Source organism: Sarcophilus harrisii, chromosome 6, assembly GCF_902635505.1.
Source record: "Sarcophilus harrisii chromosome 6, mSarHar1.11, whole genome shotgun sequence".
Taxonomy (NCBI): Eukaryota; Metazoa; Chordata; class Mammalia; order Dasyuromorphia; family Dasyuridae; genus Sarcophilus; species Sarcophilus harrisii.
Window position 1 is genome coordinate 229,383,601 of NC_045431.1, and position 24,122 is coordinate 229,407,722.

At 43.4% G+C, this 24,122-nt stretch overlaps 1 protein-coding gene across 1 annotated transcript in view; it reads left to right on the forward strand.

Moving 5' to 3' along the window:
* Positions 1–24,122, forward strand: part of HSD17B12 (hydroxysteroid 17-beta dehydrogenase 12) — a 129,287-nt gene that overhangs the window by 81,454 nt on the left and 23,711 nt on the right. The window contains exons 5-7 of the mRNA XM_031942593.1: positions 8,180–8,244; positions 9,251–9,295; positions 19,661–19,695. Of these exons, the coding sequence (XP_031798453.1) occupies positions 8,180–8,244; positions 9,251–9,295; positions 19,661–19,695 (145 nt within the window). The remainder of the gene's footprint in view (positions 1–8,179; positions 8,245–9,250; positions 9,296–19,660; positions 19,696–24,122) is intronic.

The following is a 24,122-nucleotide window of genomic DNA, read 5'->3' on the forward strand; positions in this document are numbered from 1 at the left end:
TTTCCATAACTCCAGACCAGCTGCCTCACCTGCCCTGGGAAGAAGCCTCCTCTTGCTTAAGATGGGGCTTTATGGTGCAGCCTGTGGGAGCCTGAGCTAGCTGTCTTTGGAAGAGTGGGGGCCCATGCCTGCTGGGAAGGGTGGTTTAAGCTACCCTACCCTTTCATCTGGGTGTCAGGACAGGAAAGTCTAGCCTGAGTTTGGCTCTCCCAGGTAATAAACAAATATTCTAGAACTTAAAACTTTGAAACACTTTGGCTTTGCCTTATTTTTGCTGATAACACTGATGTAGGGGAGCCACTAATTTACAGATGTTCTTGGGGCTCAGATGTGGGTGACTTCATTTAGGATAAGGAATTCTCCAGGAGGAAGCTTCTTCCATCTGAACAGCCAGTCACCATCTCTGCAGTTCATTTTTCTAGAGTTGCCTGGAGCTCCAAGAGCTTAACTGGTTTGTCCTGGGTGGAGCTGTCTGAACTGATCCTTGAAACCAGATCTTTGGTCTGCCTAAGGGTAACTCTCTATTCATTCTGCCACACTGCTTCTTCCTCCATGGCATGTATAATTATAATGACCAAACTGAGCCCCTCTCCAGAGAGAGGGGGAAGGGAGACAGACAGACAGACATAGGGGGAGGGAAGGAGACAGAGAGATGTGGGTACCTCTTCCTCTTTTTTGCCAAGAAAGAATCATGGGTATGGACAAATGGGCCTTCACCAGTTACTATCAACAAAAACTGGTGGACTTGATGGATCTGGGTTAGTTTTGCTGAATTATTCCCCCCCCCCCTTTTTTTTAATTCTTAGAAGGGTCAGCTGTCTGGATGGATGAGAGGGAAAGAATATATTAGGAAATGAAATGATTAAAAAATGAAATATTAAAAAATTAAAAGAAAAAATAATTTGTAGATTCATAGAATTTTGATTGGGAAAGATAACACAGTGCTCTCTCACTTCCCTCCAATTCCCTTGCATGTCATAGCATCACCTCCCTGATGTCACGCTGCTCTTTGAGAACGAAGGACAAAAAACGGTAACAACAACAAGGTTATTTCAAAGGTAGCTGTAACCTCAATAAATGGACCCATAATTTGTGTTCTAAGTAGTCTCTTTTTGAGCTGTGAACTATTGTATGATCTGATCCAATCCCATTCTTTCTTCCCTTCTCTCCTTCCTTCATTTACTCCACCTTCACCCCAGCAGAGTTTATGCTTGGCCAATTGCATTTAATTTTGTTATGGGGAATACACAGTAACTTAGAAGTAAATACTGGAAATTTTCTATTGTGCAGCTTCTGACTCAGCCTCAATTTGCAGATTCTGATTAAAGCCACTGCAAATTTAAAGCCTTGTAAACTCCTTTTTATTTAGAAATTGATTCTCACAAATGTAGGAAAACTGTAAAGTTTGCAAAATGTTTTGCATAGTGTTCCAAATATCATCTGTCAGACTATGAACATGTGCTAGCTGCAGCAATATGTTAAATAAGAGGCAGCAGAACCTTTCTTTGCTGGAGTCGCTGAACTCCACTGACTTGAGACAGTTGGGACACCATGGAGGGCGAAACTGGAGTAGGGGCAGGAGAAGGAAGGGGCAACATCTATGTGGTGAATTCAATCACCACACGAGGTGGACTGTCTGGATAATCCCTTCACTAGTGTTTCTGATCTGAGGCATTTTGGTAATTACCTCACATAGTTATTTTTACCATAGTCTTAAAAATACCAGATCAGTCAGTCCATTAACCCCTAAAGTAGATGGCTCCTCATTCATCTGACTTGTAAAAAAAACTAAGCCAATCCCTGATCAATGAAGCTTAAATTATTTTAAATTTTAAAAATTAAACCAGCATTTATTAAGTTATTACTCTGTATCTGGTACTGGTACTAGAATATAAATTCTAGCAGGACAGTCCCTGCCCTTCAGGAGATTACATTGGGGAAGACAATTGCCGCCCTTTTATAGAGAACTGAAGGGGTGGTGGAGAAGCCAGTATCTGAGCATGGTAGAAAAAGTCTAGAGTGCACCCTGTAGGAGAAGGAAGACATGGCTGGCTTGAGCTCCTCCCTTAATGGGAGATCTAGGAGGAGCCATCCAATCCAGGCAGAGGCCATATGGTCATTGAGGGCTGGATGAACTTCTGGGATGAAAAGGATTCTGGGCGGTGGTAGAACTAGTTCTGAATGCAAGCGGAGGGAGGATGGGCTATAGGCTAAAGCGTTTCTTCCTTCCTCCTTCTCAGTCAGTTAAGGAAGATATTCTCCCTTCCTTCTGGTCTTCCAGAGCAGTCAGTGCTAAGGCTGGCTTAGGGTGGATCATCTCAAAGGGGACTGAAAAGGAAATCCTGTTTTCAGACTTGATCTGTTGATCTAAGTAATAGAAGGAGGAGCCAAGGTTTCAAGAAATTTCTGTAGTCTTTTTGATAGCTTTATTTCATGTGAATCTGAATGATCTCTTACCTGAGGGGCATGCAAGGGGGCTTCTAGCACACCTCTGCTCAGCTCTTAGGTTTGAGACTGTTTGGAAAAAAAACCTCACTCTGGCTCTTAGCTTTTCTTTGCCTCTGATCACCCTAATCACTGGGGAGAATCACAAATGACATCACCGTCTTCCCAGCTTCTGGTTTTCAGAGAGAACTTTGACTTTAGGGAAGTCAGCAACAGCAGACGAACTTTAGCGGGAACAAAATCCTCTTAGTCCCAATTTAAAAAGACTAGAAAGATGAAAATAAAAATAGAAATGATAAACTTTTTCAAAATTAGCTGGAAACGTATTGAATTTTCTAAAGCTTGTGACTGAAAGTAGATGCTGGTGGAAGCGTGGATCCTGGCTCCTGTCTCCCTCTGACTGGGGCCAACTTCTCCTCCTCTCCTCCTGCAGTTCCCTGCCTGTCCTTTCCTCTCAGTCCCTTCTTCTGGGCCTACCACATCCCCTTGCATCTCTTCTCCCCATTTCCTTTGCCCCAGCCTGAGCTCCCTAGATAAATAGTAACTCAGGTGAGAACTTGCCCATTTCTGAAGGTGCAGAAGGGTCTGTTGTTGGGCAGGTTTATACCTAAGGTCCTACTCTCCCTCAGTCTTTCTTCATTGCTTGCTGATTGACCCTTCTTAGTTTGAACCTCAGCTTCCCGGCCCTGGGGCTTGCTTCTTTCTTCCGTGCTCCCTGGTGTCTAGCCAGGCCGGCCTTGACACTCAGCAGGCACTTTTTAAGAGCTGGATCCTGGGCTAAGTGCTGGAGATTCCCCAGGAGCCCCTCACTCCAAGAGCCTCATTCCTATGAGGAGATAACACAGAGACCACTGCTTGTACTCCATGTACAGGAGAGAGGGGAGGATGGCGCAGAGAAAAGCTTCGAGGATAGCTGGTGGGAGTAGGAGTCCAGAGGGAAAGGGAGGAAGGAGAGAGAATTCTAGACTCGAAGATGGGAGAGGGCGTCCTTGGGGGCTGCTCCAGGAAGGCAGGTAGGGATAGAGCTGAGGGAAGGCCCAACTTGTAAAGTACCTCCTCAGAGGTAAGTGACCCACAAGTGAGATCCCTAAGGAAGATGAGAGAGAAAAAGGGCCCAGGAAGAAGCTTCGGGAGACATCCAAGGTTAATTGGCGTGACCTGACGAGAGCAATGAAGGGGGGTTGCTACGGGGAGGTGGCAAACCCAGAGAGCCGAGATGGTACCATCAATCATGGCAGAGCTTGCACAAAAAGCATGAGGTTCAAGACCAGGCCTTTTAATTTGGCAATTAAGAGATCGTGGGTGACTTTGGAGGAAGCACTTTCAGTTGAAGGATGAGGTGGGAAGCCAGACTGCTGAGAATTTAGGAGTGAGAAGAAAAAATGTGGCGGCCATGGGGGAATGGGCAAGCCATGAGGGTGTTGTGGGCAGTGGGGAAGCAGCCAGGACATGGAGAGGTTGGAGAATGGAGAGAGGGAGAGTGCAGGGGGTAGAGACGGAGATCTGCTGGAGCTGACTGAAGGGAACAAGTGGAAAGGGAGAAGGGCCCGTCACCTCTTCATGGGAGACAGGAGTGGAGATGCTGGGACATGTCCTGGGCAGCTTCAAGGGAAGTCCCTGAATACCTTGGAGAGCAGTACCTTTGTCGGGACAATGCCCTTCCTGCCACCACCTCCTCCCCTGCTCTAGGAGTCTGAATCCAAAATAGTTTGGAAGGCCCTGCTCTGATGCTCTTTCCTCCTTGAACCCTGTGCCGATCAGGGATTTCTCCTACATCTTCCTCTGGTGTTTTCTGCCTATTGTACTTGTGAACCTGTCCTAGAAGGAACACTCTTTGAGGGCAGGGGAAGAGTTCATTTTTGTCTTTGTGTCCTTAGCTCCTAACAGAGAAACTGGCACGTAGCAGGTGCTTCATTAAGTTCTTGGTGATTACTCTTACCTCCTTGAAGGCAGGGAACAGGCCAGGCCTTGTCCATCCATCTTCCTGTCTTCCACCATGCCGATGACCATACTTTCAGGCACTTGGTACCTGGGGAATGACTAAATAAATCAGTAACTTAGGAGATGAAGGTCTAGAGGGGTTTACTCTTGAAGGGAGGCAGTAAAGAAGCTAGTGTTGAGGAGAAAGATGAAGTCTTTGGGGTCATAGGGAAGAGCTGAAAGTCAGCAGCAGCCCCCCTCAGTCAGCCAGCAGGCATTAAGGCTCTTTGGGTGCCCAGCGCTGGGGATGCAGTGACAAAAAGGAAGCTGCCCCTGTCCTCCAAGAAGCTTTATTCTAATGAGCAACAACATCTCTATGTGGAAGTGATGGGTCAAAAATAGATTATAGACTGAAAAGCAAATCAATCCAAGGGGACTTTGGAGAGGAGGGCGTGAGGAGGGGATCAGGAGCCCAGTGAAGAAGGGGGCCTCGGAGAGGAGCCCGTATGTGGTCCTGCGGTGTGGAGCAGGGAGGTGCCAGCAGAGTTCTGGGGCTCCCCCCCTTCACTTGAAGCTCTTGCCATGGGGAAGAGACTTCACAAATCCAAAAGGTGTGAAAACAACTTGGGGGATTCCCTGGGCCTTTCGTAATGAGGCCCAGAATAGAGCGGGATGGCAGCGCCCACACCCGCTTTGACATGAGATTAAGCGAGCTATGTGTGGGAATTATAATCTCAATATTTCTCTGGCACAGCCGCCCCCTCCCAGGCCCCTGGCGAGCCAGCTGCCCGCTCTTGGGTTCCTGCTGCCACCTAGTGTCCGTACGCAGAACTACGCCGTGCTTGTCTCCTGCAGTATGGCTTAGGGAAAGTGCTTTTTAAGCAAGCAACAGTTGGGCTCGCTAGATTTCGGAAGACGTTCCGAAGGGATGGCTTGTTACCGAAGAAATAACCTGTCTGTGTACATTCAGCTTGGGAAATGGCGCCCAGTCGCATCTAGGTGGGCTGGTGTGGGGCTGGGGAGACCAGAGTCCCAGGGCCTGCCCTGTCATGAGCTAGCTCTGCAGCCAGCTTCCTCTCAAGACCTTTTTCTTCTCATCTTTTAGATGAAGAACGTTTAAAAAACTGAGATAATGCCTCCAGTTTTCAGCTCTGTAATTCTAACCATTGCTTTTGAGCTTTAAAAATATATAAGGTTTTTGGACATGGCCAAAAGGGGAATTTATTTTTCTTCACTAAGCTTACTAAAACAAGGGCTCCTCCTCCCTGGGGAAAGGGAAAATAGAAAGAAAAAAATAAGCAGCTGCTATATTGAAGGCCCACACAGTGGGAATTGTTGAACTTGCCTTGGCATTATTATTTTATTTTATAATCTGTGAAACACCTTCTAACAACCTGTGAAGCTGAGATGGTAGACTGGTTAGCTGAGGGCCAGCCCCGCTAAATTCAGAGAAATGCTTCATCCCTAGGCTGATCACAGCCCACTTTTTTTTTTTTTTTTTTTTTAATCATGGCAACTTGGGACGATCACCTGCCAAGTTTCTAGAGCTACCGCAGGTGGCAAAGTTGGACACACACGTGGAATTACAGATTCTCAAAAGTTAGGATCGTTAATTTTAAACTTAGGGAGGCTTTAGAGACCATCTAGGCAGCCCACTCCTTGGACTGACAAAGAATTGAGGCTTGGGGAGGTTGAATGAGCTGCCCCAGGTCAGCCAGGTGTGGAGCTGAAGCGTGCAGCTAATGCCGTAGACATTTCAAAAGGAGATGTTTTCCTTTGGGTCCGGGAAAGGAACCTGCTAACACACAGGAAAAAGTTCTGGCTTTGGGGGGAGCAAGTCAGTGAGAGAGATTGACTGTGTAAGAAGGGAGGGAAAAGGTGTCAACCTGGGGCAGGTGTGGAGGTAGGGAGGCAATCACCACTCAGCAGATGGAGGAGGATTTTCCTTGTACTGTTTGCATGAGGGCAATTTATAGGATGATGCTTTTTCACAAGAACCATCCTGGCTGCTGGGATGGCCCTCACGAGGACCCTTTAAATCAGCTCCCTCCATTTACAGATAACAAAATGGAGGCAAAGAGACATGACGAGGGAAGGCATTTTCCCAGGTTTGTACCTGGGCCATCTGGCCCGTGTGATTGACCTGAAGTCTAGCTCTGTGTAGTGTGATGTGCATGTAGCTCTTCCAGAGCTGAATTCAGAGACTGTGTTTGGTAGAATCCTTTTCCGTGACTAAAACTAAAGCCTACTTAGGCTAGAAACTCTTAATTTCTCTTAATCTTTGGTAAAGTGCTTGTCTTTTGGCATCCCATGCTTACTGACGTTTAGGCAGTGCTACGTCCAAAGAATTTTACCTAACTTTTGCGAGGAAGTTCTGGTGATTGACTTTCATCATGCTGAATGAAAAGCATTTCCTGGGTTCCTCCACATGCTCTTGTTTGGAAGGTAGTAGCAACAGCAGTAACTTCATATTTATGATTCACAGTGGGTTCAAATCCCCATTCTGAGGCTTGTTTGTGTGACCTTAATCTCTCTGGGCCTTAATTCCCTCATTTTTTAGGAGCAGGGCTTAGAGGAGGGGAGGAGGGGCTGTGATCCTGGGTTCCTATAGTCTGATTTATGAAAGACAGGGTTGAGTAATGTGATTCAGATCTTGGCTCACTCTGCCACTTACTGGCTGTTTGACTTTAGACAAGTCTCTTCTTGGTTTCCTCCTATTATAAAAGGAGAGGGCTGGACTGTGGACATCCAGGGTCATTTCCCAGCTTTGACTCTTGTCTAGGATACTTTGATTCTCACAGAAGCCATGAAAGGAGATTATTGTCCTTATTTTACAGATGAAGAAACTGAGATTTCGACATCTCGGGTGTCTTGTCCACCAAGGTGGAAGCAGGTCCCAGATCTGTTTTCTGTCTTCAGGTTCAGAGATTGTTCCATCACGTTGTGCTGAGTTTTGGTATCACTGCTCTTGGTACAGACAGATTTCTTGCACAAGTTTTCCTTTACCAACATTTAGCTCATGATTTCATTGTCTTACATCAGCTTAAACTTTCCTTTTTCTAATAATTCTTTGTTTACTAAGTTTTATTTAGACCTCTGATAGTTATTCCCACTCTTAATTGATATTCTATTAATGTGGTCTGAGATGAAGTTAGAGGAGATCTCCCACATCCTATGGGCCCCAAACTACATTGTTCTTTTAAAAAGGTATTCATGTACCTGACACCCAGATCCCACTGATAGGAGAAACCTTGTTTGGCTGATCCCATTAACTGTTCATAATCTCGTTCCTGAGGCTCGGCCTCTAGTCAGTCAGTAAACATTTACTTAGCACTAACCACATGCTAAGCCCTATCATGTTTCCCTTCCATATGAAGTTTGCAAGGAACCACTTACAGTGTTAGTTGGGGATGGAGGTGGAGGATGCTTGTATGTAGGATGGCTTTGTCTTTTAATAATTCAGTTAAGCACAGTAAAATAAATAGAACACAGATCAAGGATGTAATTGATAATCCAGAAATCTATTATTTGGAAAAAAATTTTAAGTTCTTTGGTCAAAGAATGCCAAAGATAGATGTTTGCATTTAAAAGGCAAAACAGTAAATACTGAATTTCCATCCTATTTAGAGCTTCCATTTTGGTCATTGGAAATCAAAGCGATCTGAAAGTACAGGAAGAATTAGCTTGCTGACATTGATTTTTGGTTGCTTTTTGTCTTGTAAATTTTCAAGGGCTGTATTTCATTTCATTACTCTCAAGAATCTTTAAAATACACGACAGCAAAACAACAACTAATATTTTTGTTTTATTTCAGTGAACAATGTGGGAATGTCATATGAGTATCCTGAATACTTCTTGGATGTTCCAGATTTGGATAATGTAAGCTATTTTTAAAACATCTCTAAAAACAAATCTTTTCAAATCTCTAGTGGTAGAATAGACACAGATGAGTTAACATTAACCTGGAAGGAATGATTTCCATGATGTGAATATGCTTTTCCTTTAAGTAAAAAATGTGTAAACATGTCAGAGAGAGAACTGCTTATTTTAACTCTCAGGGGTGTTTCAGCCTATTTTGCACAGTGTTCCTAGGTTTGTTTGGGGTTTTTTGTTTTGTTTCGTTTTGTTTTGTTTTTCGGTTAAGGGAATTTTTGTAAAGTCTACATTGAAGTTGAATGGACCCTTTGAAGTCACTGGTTCTCAAAGGGGTTAAACTCAGAGGCCTGTGGATATGTCCTCTCTCTTTATTCTCCCCTAATGATCCTCATGTCATGAGTCATGCTGTGCCATGAACAGAAATGTCAGAGAAGTGCTCTAGTGGTCGTGCATTTTAAGTCTAATGGAATCATAACAGTAGAAAAGGGACCACAGAGCCATCAAAACCACTTCCCCTCCACTTTGCAGAGGGGGAAACTGAGGTTCAGGAAGCTTTGTCGAGGTAATTGATATTATGCAATTTTGGCAGAAGAAAAAGCCCAGTACTGCATGTAGAGCTCTTCCCAGGTCACTGATGAACTCAACTCTGTTGTGTTAGGGGAAATAAGTGACTCTGGTATTGACCCTCGGGAGAGCCAGCTGCACTGGGAGTGACATTGGGACCTTTATCCCACCCTTCCTTAGCTTCTCCTAAATGGGCACAATGTGTGTCCTACTGACTTTACCTGGCAAGGTAGTCGTGAGGCAGACCCTTCATAAACCATAAAATGCTCCAGAAATGTGAGTTCTTGGGATGTTTTAATTTTGTTCTCACTCATTTCTGCCTTCATTTTAAGGACTTCATATTCTCAGGGCAAGTTTCAGGACAACTATAACATCTATAAAATGTCAATAGTTACTTCTAAATGAACTACTTGGAAATAATGTCTAATTTAATTTTTTTTGGCAGGCCATCAATAAATTGATAAATATTAACATCATCTCTGTTTGTAAGGTAAGCTGTTTCTTTTTTAAAACGTGTTTTCAATTTAAGTCCTATCTCAAAGCAGGGCAAGATCTCAGCTTGCGCATGATGACCCCGACAGGCCAGTAAACCTTTGGACCAAGCCCTCTGAGACCTTTGTTTCTGGCTGCCCTGTTGAGATGTGGTCAGAGAACATTGGTTAATTTTAATATTAGTCCAAGTTATATATATATATATATATATATATATATATATATACATACTGATCTGCCAAGAAACATGCTAGAAGGCATCTCAGTTAGGGTTATTCAGATGTGGCCCAGAGAGCCTATGACCAAGGGCTGGGGTGTGGAAGCTACAGGCTGAAGGCAACAGAAATGCAAGGTGACTATTGCTCCTCTAGACAAAGGCCATGGAGTTATGGGGGCTGTGGAGTTATGGAGGCTGCAGAGGTCTGTCCCTGGCCTCCCTCCTGGGCAGGGCTAGCAAAGCCTTGAATGAAGAATCAGCAAATAAGATGATCTGTTGTAGGGACGGCCCAGCCCCAGGGACACAGAACTGGACCTCAGTCCTTGCCCTCAGAATGCTATGGCTCAAGTCATTGAGAATGGACATGAGCCTTTACAAAATTGGCGTCATGGGAAAGAATCTAGTTCCAAATTTATAACTAGTCCTTCAGTGATCCAGGCCTCTGGGACAACTGGCAACCTTTGAGAGTTAAGAGTTGTTGGCCTGAAAGACTGGGGCTCAGGCTGATGTGCCCCCTGGTAAGGCTGGGCATTGAATGACTGTCCTCAAACCCTCCTAGGGCTCCTTCTGAAGGTCTTTCCAGCCTTGGGCCTGACGGAGCCCTGCCAACCCAGCCTTGGAGGTGGTTCTGGAGAACTTGGGGGAAGAAAAAGGCAGATTGTAGCAAGTGTTGTAGCGCTGGAAGGTAAAGAAAGCATGACTCCTGAGGGAAGCGACCGTTTACCACAGGGAGACCTTTGGCACCAAGCCGTTCTGAGCCCCGGGCCCAATGGCTGGCGTGGTGTTGGAGGGTGTCCCACAGCACTCCTCCCACTCTCTCTGGGGGAAAAGAAAGCTGGCCCCTGAGCAGAGTGTCTGGTACCTGGGATCTCGCCTTAAGAGCCATTGCCAGTGACCCCTCTGACAGCGGGCCCACAGATACTGCGGAAGGAAGCCGCCATGTCTGGGGCCCGCCAGTGAACCAGCCCAGGCGGGCCATGTGGCCAGAAACCCTGAGCCCCTGGGTCCTTGAGGACAGGGGTTTGTCTTTGCATTTCCAGGGCTCAACACAGGAAGCTCCTGATAGATCCTTGTTCATTTGTGTTTCCCCTGCATGGCGCAGAGCTCGTACACAAGACGCTCTCATCAAATCCTTTTCCATTCATTTGTATCTCCAGTGTCTAATGTAGGGTAATGGCTTAACAAACGCTTGTGGACGCTGACCAGGCGGTTGAAGGGGTTAGTGAGTGTCACCTCTGGGTGAGCCTTTGCGAGGGCCACCTGCTTTTGAGGAGCCGATTCTGTGCTTCCCCCCAGTGGGGGGGGGGGGTCCCCAGCGGCCTTACGGAGTTTGTGTCATGGTTCCTGTGCCAATGAAACACATGTTTACTGAGGGTGTTCTCAGTTCTGCAGAAGGCGTGGGATGTGCCATCGGACACCAGCAGAGGGAGCCCTTTGGTAATCCCATGGCCGACTTGGTTTGGTCAGGGAGGAAGGCCTTCTGGCCTGCATAGGGCGCCTGCATGTTCAGAGAAATGCAGATCAGGCTCTGGTCCTTTTGTGGCTTTAAGGCGATTCCCACGGCAGACAAGTAAACGGCCAGAGCCTATTACGTTTTCCAAAGATGTTTTCTGCGTGGCATACTGGCTCAGGATCACACTGCCTTTTTAATTTCTTTTGAAATCAGCCTTAATCCTCTGATCCTCTGGAATGGGCATTTTGGAATCATTGATGACATATCTAGGCTTGAAAGAGTCACGTCAGCTGTCGTAGACACAGCTAGGTACATGATGTGGGGTCTGAATACTTAGGAAAGATCTAGGAGCACAAATAGGGTAGCACCTCATTGGAAAAATTAGGGAATTGCCCACAGACCTGATAGATGCTGACAATTTGGGGAAAGCACACTATTTGGTTTAAAAATTTGAACAGTGACCCTGTCGTATGTCAGATGGCTCAAGTTTTAGAAAAAACTCAATTGGACCACACTGTATTGCCTCATCAAACTAATGTCTGTTTTGCTGATGCCATGTGTGGCTTATTTTTGTGTCCACTTGGAGTTTTTAAATGAAAGATTTGGGACTTAAAAGTGATACTTGTATACACACACACACACACACACACACACACACACACACACACAGATTTAATGTTAGGTGTCAGTGGGGCATGATAGAGCCGAGCCCTTGGTATGAGGCCCACAGGCCCTGGCCTCGTTCTGCCATGCCTCGGCTCTGTGAGCAGGTGCTTTAACCCCTCAAAGCCTCAGCTTCCTTACCGCTATGATGAAGATTTGGTCATTGTATCTGCTTATCAGAGTTGTTTCAGAAAGCCCTTTATAAACCCTCAGAGCAGTATTTAAGTGTGATTTGTTATGAATAAACTATGAAACTGTAAATCGGAGCTATTTTTAGTATTGCAGATTAGTAGTACGCGTCATGCTTGTGGAGGACAGAGAATGCAGAGGCAATTCCTGCTTGTGCGGTTCTGATCCCATCCACTCTTGGTGGTTTTTGTCTGAGTGTCTAAGGTGGAGTCAGTATTGGGGTATAGGAGGATATGGGATACTATGCCCACAAACACTGAATCACCCCAAAATAAAAGGCATCAAAATACATTATAGATAAATGGTTAGTGTGTTGCTTTTCTCCTTTAAAAAGTGGGTTTCTTTTCTATGTATGATAAATTGGGATTTCACCACAGGAGGTCTCTGACAATCCTAGCTGACTCTCTAAGGAAATACAAGCTAGGACATGAAAAATGTTCTCTGTTTTAGAAAGGGGAGATTTTCTATCTTGAATGATGAGGCTGGGGTCTTTGAGGGAGGACTGCTGTACCACAAAGACTTAGACTAGTTACACAGGGAACAGCAAAGAAGCATTTGGCTGTTCACCTGAGGATCTCAAAGCACTTGATCAACTTGATCTAATTAATTGATCTTTCTCCCCCTGTGCAGTAAGTATTATGTTGTTCTCGCAGATATGAGTCTAAGAATTTCTAATCAAATTGTGATCCCAGTAACACAGAACTCAAATTATACAGCTTTTCAAAGGTTATGTGCTTTGGATTGCTTTGGTGTGACTTCCAGGAGAGCTGCTGCCTCATTACTGCCAAACATACGCTGTGACACCATTATTACCTGGTTGCTTTCAGATTACTAATATAATAGAATTTTAAAAATTATTTTGTTATGAATCCACTTGCCAGTTGGTTAAAAGCATTTACTTCTAAGAAACTCTTGGCTTCAAAATGGCATGATTCTATTCATACTTGTTTGAATTGGGGCAGCCTGGGCTCTGATGCACCTCATTTTGTTTTTGTTTTTGTTTTTTTACAAGCCTGCTTTTTCTATAATAGCTTTTTATTTTTCAAAATACATGCAAAGAGAGTTTTCAGCATTCACCCTTATAAAACCTTGTGTTCCAGATTTTTCTCTCTCCCCATACAGCAAGTAATCCAATATAGGTTAAACATGTGCAGTTTTTCTAAGCATATTTCTATATTCATCATGCTGCACAGAAAAATCGGAACAAAAAGGAAAAAAAAAACAAGCAAGCAAACAACAACAAAGGTGAAAATATTATGTTGTGATCCACGTTCAGTTGCCACGGTCCTCTCTCTGGATACAGATGTCTCTCTCCATCACAAATCTATTGGAACTGACCTGAATCACCCCATTGTTATAAAGAGCCATGTCCATATGAAGCTCCTTATTGAGATTGTTGGCAGAGTGCTTAGCAGAGAAGTGTTAGGATGGCACAGTAGATATGCACGGCATCACCCCACTTTATTAACATAGAGACTCTGATTTATACATAGATGATCACATACTCTGAACTGGCTGTCACATAGGTGATAAAGTTCTACTTGGAGCGAACTCTGATTATAGGTTCAAAAGAGAAGTGATTGCTTCATCTCAGTGTATTTTTTAACTATCCTCACAAACTTGAGTAGAGGATTGCTACTATTAAACCTCTTTTTTTTTTTTCTGGGATAACAAGGAATCACAGAATTTTGTTAAAAGGGAACCTCAGACAGCTATTTTATTTAATGCATATCTAAAACACAATTCCCTGAGAGCATATCCAAGAAGTGCTCATCCATCCTTTCTTGAAGATTCACAGTATGAGAGAGCACCTGCAGCTTCCCAAGGATGCCCATTCTGCTTCTAGAGATAGCTGAACCTAAAACCAATTTTTTTTTCCCTTGGGCCCAAATTGGTCTCATTGCAACCTGTTACTTCTCCTTTTATCCATGTTCCCTGTATTTTTACTTGTAAAGACCATTTCTTGAACTCAAATTTAAGACTCGCTTTACATTTATTAGATTTTCTTAATTTCAGTTCCATTTCTTAGCTTTTCATGACAGTCTTTTTAGCTTTTGATTCTGTAATTTTTTATATTAGCCAATCAGCTTTGAGTTTTCTGCAGACTGGATAAAGATGCCATGCCATTGATGCTTTTATCCATATCATTGATAAAAAATATTCCAACTACACTGGACCAATCAGATCCTTAGGGCACTGCACTGGAAATCCCTCTTCCAAATTGTCATAGAAGCATGTCAGTCAGTCCAGGAGCATGTCTGAAGTGCCAAGCACTGTGCCAAATATAGGGAATACAAAGAGAGGCAGAAACAGAGCCTTTGCTCACAGTCTCATGTGGGAAACAACATGGGAAAAAACTGTACAAATAAGTTGTATGTAGGAGAAACTGGAGCTCATCAATGGAGGAAAGATATAAAATTAAAGATCACTGAAAAGGCTTTCTGTAGATGGTGGAATTTTAGCTGAGATTTGAGGGAGGTCAAGGATTGAGTAGGTAGAGATGAAGAAGGAGGTAATTCTAAGCATGGGGACATTCAGGAAAAATGAATAGTCAGGAAATAGCTTGTCCTCTGTGAGGAAAAGTTCAGGGGCTATCTCACCAGATTTCAAAGCCTTTGGAGATAGATGAATGAGGCAAAAGAAAACTGGAAAAGCAGGGAAGGCCAGATTATGAAGGGTTTTGAACACCAAATGGAAGATTTTATATTTGATCCTGAGATAGAGAGCCATTGGAGTTGAATGATTTCTTTAAGTATTCTCATTCAACTAGTTCTAAATCAATTTTATTATACCTTCATCCAGCTCACATCATTCCATTTTTCCACAAAAAATAGCATGAGATACTTTATTAAATGCTTTTATTTAAATTTATTTTATGTTCAAATTTTCATTCTTTCACCTCTCCCATCTTCCCCATTGAGAAAGCAAGAAAAACAAAATCCATTGCCACCAAATATAGTCAAGCAAAACAAATTCCCAGATTGGTCATATTAAAGCATATATAATACCTCAATCTACAGTCTTTGAATTTGTTACCTCTCTGTCAGAAGGTAGACTAGCATGTCTCATCATTAGTCCTGTGGCACTTGTGATTAGTTGTTGTGTTGATCAGTGTTTTTAGATTTTTCATTTTGGTATTTCTCCAATTGTTGGGCACTCCCTTAGTCTCCAAAACTTTGCTACCACAAATACAAAAAAAAAAAAAAAAAAAAAAAAAAAATTGGTGTACATATGGGCCATTTTTCTCTCTCTTTGATCCCTTTGGGGTTTAGACCTAACAGCAGTATCTCTAAATCAAAGGATATACACAGTTTAATAGCTTTTTGGCATAGGGTTTTTTTTTTTTTAATGTATTTAATGTTTTTCTCCAGTTACATTCAAAACAGAAATTTTTGTTTCACATTTGTTTTTAAAATTTTTGAGCTCTAAATTCTCTCCTGTATCCCCATCCAAATTAAGAAACTATGTTATGTAAAACATTTCCATTAACATTAAGTTGTAGAAGAAAACCTAGATCTCCCACCCTGATGAAAATAAAAACCCTCAAGAAAAATTAAGTTAGGAAGGAAGGAAGGAAGGAAGGAAGGAGCTTAATCTGTATTCAGACATGGTTCCTTCTTTGGGTATGGATAATATTTTTCATCATAGGTACTTCAAAGTAGTTGTGGATCATTGTATTGCTGACAATAGCAAAACCATTTACAGCTGGTCATCCCAGAATATTGCTATTACTTTGTATACAGTATGTTTCACTTTGCTCGAATTCATGGAGGACTTTCCAGGTTTTTTTTTTTATTATTATTATTTTTTTTATTTTTCTGGGAGTATCCTGCTCATCATTTTTGGGTATAGTTCTAAATTGCTTTCCACAATGGCTGGCTGAAATCACAGTTCTAGCCCCAGTACGTGAATGTACCTATTTTCCAACAGCCCTGCCAGCATTTATCAAATGACTTTGTATGGTCTAGGTAAACTGTTTCTGCGGCATTCCCCTGGTCTGTCAGAAAAGGAACAAGTTTGGCCTGGCATAACTGTTCTTGATGAAGCTACACTGGCATTTTGTGATCACTTTTTTTCTGCAATGCCCATTACCTGTTTCTTTAGTAATATGTTTTAGAAGGCACATAGTCACGAAGTCATGCCTATAGTTTGCAGGCTCTCATTCTCTTTCCTTTTTTGAGAATTATGATAACATTTGCCTTTCTCCAGTCCTGCAGTGCCACCCCCTTCTTCACGATCTTACAAATGTCACTGAGAGTGGTTCAGCATTTCTATTTGCCATTTTTTTCATTACCCAAGAAGAGAAGTTATCTGAGCCAGCTAGCTCAATTTCTTCAAGGAGAGCTAAGTATTCTGTTACTCTTTCCTTATTTATCTTGGGTATCTACTTCTTTTTATCCATTTTTATTCTGTTCTTTGCAGCCCTTTTCTTTGGCATTCTCTTTGACAAAGAGAATAGAAACAGAACTCTTCCACCAGACTGTACGCAGATTTGGCAGCAGAGCCTGTGTCTGATGGGTGCCTCACGTGATTGCTCGTTGGTCATATATCTAAAAGAATTCTAAATTGGGTTGAATCAGACTTTCCTTGGATCTGGTTTATTTATCACCATTTCAGTGATCTCTTGTTAATCAGTAAACATTTATTAGGAAAATACTATCTGCAGGACATTGCTGTGCACTAGTAATACAGGTACAGAAATGAAGCTGTTGGCTCAGGCATTCCTGGACAATCCTGCCTTCAAGGAGCTCATATTCTCATGTGGGGAGCAGTGTATTACTCAAATAAGAGAAGTGGCCAGGGAAAAGAGTTTTGATCTTGACAGTCACAGAGATTTTTAGTGGCTCCTTAGAGTGTTAAGGGACAGGTCAGTTCTCCAAGAACCTCCACAGCTGTGGATCATAGCATCTGAAGGAGTTGCAAGGCAGCCTTTGCTGACACGTGTGTATTGCGGACCGAGAAGGAGATAAATTGGAGGCAGAGGGAAGAGGAGAGAGGTCAGACAATGCAACGGCCTCTCAGTCAGAGGTGAGAGAATAGCAACGGCCTCTCAGTCTTCTTGTGTCATCCTCTCACATGAAGAGATCCATTCTGCAGGTCTGGGTTGGATCTCTAGCAGCCACTGCCAGGTGGCTCCCATGTATTCCAACATTAGGGCAGTTGATTGTCATGCTCAATATTATAGAGAGTTTGGGACTAAATGGCATCTTAGCAGTGATAAGTGATTCCTTTTGGGAAAATTTAATTAAAGTGACTTAGGCTATAACTTTATGGTAAAGAGACTGGAATGTAAGGTGACCCCAGTGAATCCATTATGTTGATTGAATGTGCAGGGGGGAAATATTTTTTTTTTAAACAGATAAAGTATACAGAAAGGGGAATTAGGTCTTTTGAGCTGCATAAGGTTATAGTTTTGTTTTCATGCAGGTGTATCCCATTTAATGTGTTGGCTGGTCTTAGTAATGTTGTTAACATGACCTCATGGTGTACACCCCTGCTGGAAAGCCTTTTGTCTCTGAAATCTGATAGTACCGGAACTTGTTCTGTCCAGAATTTGGTTTGGCCCAACTTGTGTTCGGGCAACGCTCTGCTGTGTCCCTGAAAGACTTTAGAGCTAACTTTGTCTCCTCCTGGCCTAGATACTCATGCTCCTTCTCTGGATGCAGCAAGTGAAGCTCTCGGTGGTCAGAGCTCCTAGATGCAGAGCTGACCCTCCCTCTGGGGTCCCTTCCACAATGGGGAAACTTGGGTTCCAGAGAGCTGAAGGGCCCTGCGTCCCCCCCCCCCCCGGGTGATCTGGGTGCAGGCCTTTGGTCCTCTGCCAGTGCTGCCTCTGCCCCCAGGGAGGATGGAGCTGGCTCCCAAACCCACACTGCCAGCCTGTTGTCCTCCACTTCCCTCTCGCCCACACGTTTCCGATCTTTGCCAAATCCTCTTGATTTGACCTTGAAACATCTCCTCTCCCTCTCTACTGACACTTCCCACCAGGCCCTGATGCAGGCCCTCATTGGCTCAAGCCTAGACTGCTGTTGCTGGTCGGTTTCTTTGCCCAAAATCTCTTCTCACTCCCACTCGTTTTCCATCCAGCTGTCAAATTAATCTTGCTAAAGTGCAGGTTTGACCATGTCAACCCCCTATTTAACCAACTCCAGTGATTCCCTGTCACCCCCAGAATCAAATATAAAATCTTCTTGCTATTCAAAGCCCTTCATAACCTATACCCTGCCCCCGGGCCCCCAGCTTTTTGTACTTCTCATCCTCATGCCCCCCCATCTACTGTCCCGGGCCTCCTTGCTGCTTCTTGCACCATCTCCTGCACAAGCATTTTTTTTTTTTTTTTTGCTTTGTGTCTCTAACACTTAGCATGATGTCTGGCAAATGGTGGGTCCTTAAGGCTTCTCAATTCAACTTCTGGCACCTGGGGTCTTTCTCTTTCCGCTACAGCATGGAGCCAGAACTCTTGAGTAAAGACAAGCTATGTAAAAAGTAGGGAGTGATTTTCATAGGAACAAACAGCTATATGCACAACCTTTCTTAGGGTTTTGATGTTTCAATTCTTTTTAGCATTGGACTATTAAGGAAAAGTAAATTTAGAATTGAAATCTGAGTGTGAAGGTGATGAACAATAAGGAAGAAAAATTTGGTTTTCATTTGATGACCCTTTGCCAACAAATTGATTGTTGGTGAGCAGTTAGCTTCAGTGTTTGAAACTGAACCTATCATCGAGACTGAAAATTTCTTTTTTTTTTCATATTTTGATAACTATTTTTAATCACATCGTATTTTATTGTATGCATTTTAAAAACATTCTGAGCAGGGTTCTATGGGCTTCTCAGAGGGGTCCTGGATGTCCCAAAGGTAAAAGAGCCCTGTTGTAGTGCATAAGTATAGAACACCCTGATTTCTATGAGTTGTTCAAATATTTTAAAAAATTATTATTAAAGATCATCCCTTTTGAGCCTTAGCAGACAGTTGGGTGAGTTTCTGTGGAAGCTGTTAGAGGTGTGCTCAACACTAGCATCTTCAGGTCCTCCCTACTTGAGGCACGTCTGTGGTATTTATTCATAGCTGATCATTATTCAACTTCTGACATCCAGGGTCTTTCTCTTTCCACTACAGCATGGAGCCTTGAGTAAAGACAAGCTATCTAAAAAGTAGGAAGTGATTTTCATAGGAACAAACAGCTATATGCACAATCTTTCTTCAAAGAAAGTCCTTCAAAATGCAATTATGAATTTTAGTATTAATAAAGTAGCTATCATAGATTTATAGCTACTTAGTTGTTCTTTTGTTTCTTGTGACCAGAGTTTTCTTTGTTTCTGATTAGAGCCACAAGAAATTAATCTTAAAGTACTTTTAAGATGATCTTAAGATATTGTTGGTCTATTGCTTTCTGATATAGTTTTAGAAAAAACTGACCAATCCCATAAAAGCAAAGGCCTTTGAAAATCTCTACAGAAGAGGAAATTTCAGCAACACCAGTAGGCAATATGTCTACTTGTGGTAGCATGTGCCCTTTTTTAAGAAGAGAGTTGAGTGAGTGCCCTGTTCATTAGAAATTCCATCCTATTTAAGAATCTCTAGACCTTGGTTAGATTTCAGGCAAGGCTAATTTTATCCTAGCTCACTGAAAGAATCTGCAATGTTATCTCCCATAATTTGATCTGATTCCTCTTTATGGACTCTGGACATAGCCAAATGTGATATAGTATATAAAAATAAATGACTATGGGGGGAGGCTTCTGGGTTCCCTTCATTTTTGTGGGGGTGGCTCTTCTCCCCTCTTTGTCCTTTGCTTGCATCCTCAGTCCTCACGGATTGTTTTTCTTCTTTTTCTGCAGATGACACAATTGGTGTTGCCCGGCATGGTGGAAAGGTGAGTCATGATCTCACATACAAATGCTATACAGCCCGAGTTCATTATTATTTATAGGGGAGAATCCTTTCTTTGAAAAATTCATTATGGTGACTAATCAAGCTATCCTCCATTTTTACTGATGGAGTAATGCTGAGGTGAGTCACGGCCATGGTGGGTGAGTCACCGGCTGGTGGAAGCCTTTTCCACTTGATTCCCTTTTTATTCCCCCTCCCCAGGGCTGTGATGGCTTCTTTAGACCAGAATTAAAGAGTCTTTCTGAGTCATCCCCACTAACTCAATAACCTGCTATTCTGAGGGGGTGGTTAGGGTTCCTGGGATGTTCCCGGGAAGAACCTTTTAAAGTTGCGCACTCCTCTCCATTTGTAACCCAAATCGTGAGGGTTTTGTTAGCCAAGACACAACCTTCGGTTTTAGAATTCTGGCAAGGAGAATGGGTTTGTGTTCTACACAGGCATAATAACAAGGAATGATTTTAGGATATGGAGCCAGTCTGGTAAGAAAGAGAAAATGGGAACTGGCCCCAACTCAGCCACAATTGGTGTTGAGTCCCACTCTAATGAAATGGGTTCCTTACTCTTCTTGGGAATTATATCATGCAGCCTTAATGTGTAAAATATCATACAACCTAAGCACAGCATTATAGTATCTCAGGAAAAGTTCCCTTTTCCTTTTTTGCCAACACCCACATCATAAGCCGTCACAGGGAACCTCACAGGGTTGACAAGACTGATCATCTGGGGCGATTTGCTAATTCACTGATCTTAGGATATGCTGGCATCATGGCTTTGCACGTGCAGGATGTGCCGGCCATCGTGGCTTTGTACAAGGGATGACACTGAGTCTCTCCCCCAGATAGGAAACCACAACTTAATAGCAAGGACTTTGGAATCAGAAGAAGATAAGGAATTCACCTCTGTCTCTCTCAGAGAGAAGACATATTGTTGCTCAAAGCAGTAGTCAGAAAAAGACAATTTCTGTTATTGAAACCATGTCATAACAGGGAAGATAAGAGTCTAGATGATGACTTAGAATATGAGGTAAGAAAGCAAGCTTTGACAAGTAGTCAGCCTCAATATGCAGTTAGAGATTTTTGTTTCAACCTGGACAAGATAGAGAGACAGGTCAAGGACAAAGGTCAGACTCGGAGGTATCCCAAATCAGAAAGATGCCCAGGGACTGATAGGATCAGTCAGCATAGGATGGCTAACAGCCCAGAGGCCACATAGGTAAGGGCCTTCCTTAGCAGGAGGCCTGAGGAGAGGCTGTTTTTCCAGAGATCTTGATTGATCAGGGGTCCATAAACCAACTCATTTTGAAAATATTTTAATAATTGCATTTCAATACAGTTGGCTTTCTTTTTTTTTTTTCTCTCTTTAACAACATTCAGAGAAGGAGTCCCTGGACGTCAGTAGATGGCTCAAAGGGCTCATGGCACAAATAGTTTCAAGTACTCCTGGTCTGGATGTTTGATTTTAACTTCAGATCCTTTGATCACAATGTGATCCATGGCCTTGAAGCAATGCTCAATTAAGTCTGCTAAAAGTTTGCAAACTTTCATTAGCAAAGCCCTACTTGTATAGAATAAGCATTTGGGTGTTGAACTCTCACTACATGGCTGACCTGGAGTTCTCCTCCGATTGTCCTCATAATTTGATGCTTGCATTTAGGATATGTTTCCAGACCTCGAGAAGGGCTGTTAAGGGAAGCTGTAGAAATTGATTTCCATAAAATTTTGTATTAGAAATTTGAGTTTCTCTATTTAATAGCTTTGGAGTTGGCATAATCTCTGTCTTTCCTTGGGAAACTTGTTTTCACAGAAGATGCAAGGCAGTGGTCCCAAGAGGAAAGGGGTCTGAGCTTTACCGTCTCATCATTTGAGATTCCCCTTTAGTCTCAGCTCTCTTTTAGGCTCCGGCAGCCTCCTGGGCATGGAATCATCTACTTAACACTCCATAGGCAAACTCACACACAGATCAGGGCATTGATAGAGTAACTACTAAGAGACTGAGGTTAAACTACAGCAGAGCCACAACTGGGTGAGCTGGCTAGACTTAGACTGCAGGAAGAGCCTTCCCAGGGACAGCTTTTTAAACTGGGCCAGTGTTTGGGGAGGCTGTTCCCAGGAGTATCTCGAGAGTTCACCATTTGGTTCTCCCTGACTCGATCTAGCGCAGAGCCACCATAGGCTCCCAGGGGGAGAAGAAGGGTGTATGTAAAGGGGGAGGCCAGGCCAGGTTTGCTGCGTCACTGCTAAGGACTAGTGAGGAATATAGAGCAAAGAGTGAAGGCAGTGGGTTGTTTAAGGTGAAAGGCTGACCACACCTTTTCCCTTCTACCGTCATTTCTTAGGGCAGAGTCCTGCTCCCTCCCCCAATTTCTAAAGCTCCCTTCGAGCCTTTGCTTTTAAATTTTGAGCAGGCCCTTGATAGCTTGCCCTGTGTCGTGCCTATAATGGCATCCTTGGTTTTATTGAAGCTCTCACTGGGAGTCAGGGAACCTTAGGGATCATCTTTGTTCTTCTCTGCTCTTTGCTCAGTTCTGAATTTGGGATAACAGAACGTCCAGTCCTCCAGAACAGTAGCCTCGAGACATGTGATCTCTCAACCAATATCTCTGCAATCGGATGATGGTGTTATTGCTGCAGAAGTAGAAAGTGCATAATTACATGATAGAGGAAGCTTGAGCTTCCCCCTTCCCTGGAATTGTAAACATTGTGGACAGCTGGAGCCAGGAGGAGGTTGCCATAGCAACTTGGGAAAAGCTAAAAATAGCCTGTTTTCTCCTGTGTTGCTTAAGGTGGCACTGTGACATGTTGTGGGGTGGGGGGGGGGACATCTGTTAAATGTTTGCAAACTTTCATCGGCAGAGTCCTGTTTGGACAGAAGAAGGATTGGGATGCTGAGCCCTCATTATATGGCTGACCCCGGAGCTCTCGATTCCCCTTGTGATTTGGCGCTTGTGTTTAGGATATGTTTCTCAGACCTCGAGAAGAGCTGTTACGGGAAGCTGTCGAAATCGATTTCCATTTCTTGCTTGCTCTCAATAATATAATGCTTCCTGAAAGCACACATATGTGTTCCCTGCTCAGGGACTGAGACTTGGAGCCCCATGACAGAGGTGCTCTCCCACCTGCTCTCCTTCCCCATTGTAATCCCTACCTCATGCTGTGTGATGACTGTTACTCCCTCACTCAGAAAACTTCCATGGCTCCCTATTGCTAATAGACTAAATGACGTAGCCTGCAGTAATAGCCTGTAATTAGGACCCTGCACCCTCTGACTCCAGCCATTTTTCCAGGCCTATTTCATATCATCTCTCCTTCAGTTACCATCTGTTTCAGACAAGCTGGTCCTGGTTAGCCCCATTCCCTCCTCATTCTGCAGTTCAGCTCACATGTTATTTCAGATATCCCTTCTTTGTTTCCCCAGCTCAAAGTATTCTCACCCTCCTGATGGTTTCCTGCAGCACTTTGGGTGTCTCATTTGCAACTCTCTCATTCGACTTTCAGTAGTGCTTGCCTCTGTGCATAGCTCATCTCCCTCACCCCCACCCCTGTCCCTGATGTTTGATGAGCCCTTTCAGGGCTGGGCCTGGGTCATGTTTCCATTTTCATGTCCCTACCTCAGAGGACCTGGGTTTGCCTTATGCATGTTGCACTTAATATGAGGTTCCTCTTCTACAGACCAGACCATGACTCAGGCTTGCCCTTCTTTTCCTTGTCTTATAATCAGCCCTGCACAGAGGATTGTCCAATGGCTTAGGGTCTTTGCTCTTATCTTTTAACAGTATATGGGTGGGTATGAGCACAGCTTGCAGACTGCCCAGCCATCTCTTCTTTTCCCTCACTACGTGATCCCTTTTTGGTTGGTCCTCTCTCTGATACCTTCTACACTCTTCTGTGCAGACATTTTTATCGTGGGTAGTGTACAGTAGTAGACTATTTACACATCATCTGCCTTTCTGTTGCCTTTTGATTCCTCAGAGATTATAACAAGTTGTGATTTTGAAAAGATGAAAGAATTTCAGGAAAAAGTTTGGGGATCATTGGAAATGCTGCCCAACTTCGAATGCAATCAAAATTTCTGTCCCACTCAATTCTGGCTCATTTCGTTGTACTAACTGTCATGGATGTCTGAAACTCAAACACTTATGAACTGTTTCTATGGGCAGTTCTTCCAACAGCACCTCATGGTTTGAATAATGAGCATTTTTTTTTATTTTCATGCTTCTCTATATGGATAGACTTTGCTCTTGAGTAATGATGAATCGCATTTGGAGCCTTGGCAGTGTTCCAGGGATTGATGCAATCAGCACAGTGCCATCTACAAACAGCAGAAGCATCTGGATAATTTCGCAGTCTATAAGCTAGTCCTCTTCCATTTGGCAACCCTGGCAGTTATCCTCCCAGGCAGTAGTCAGCAGTC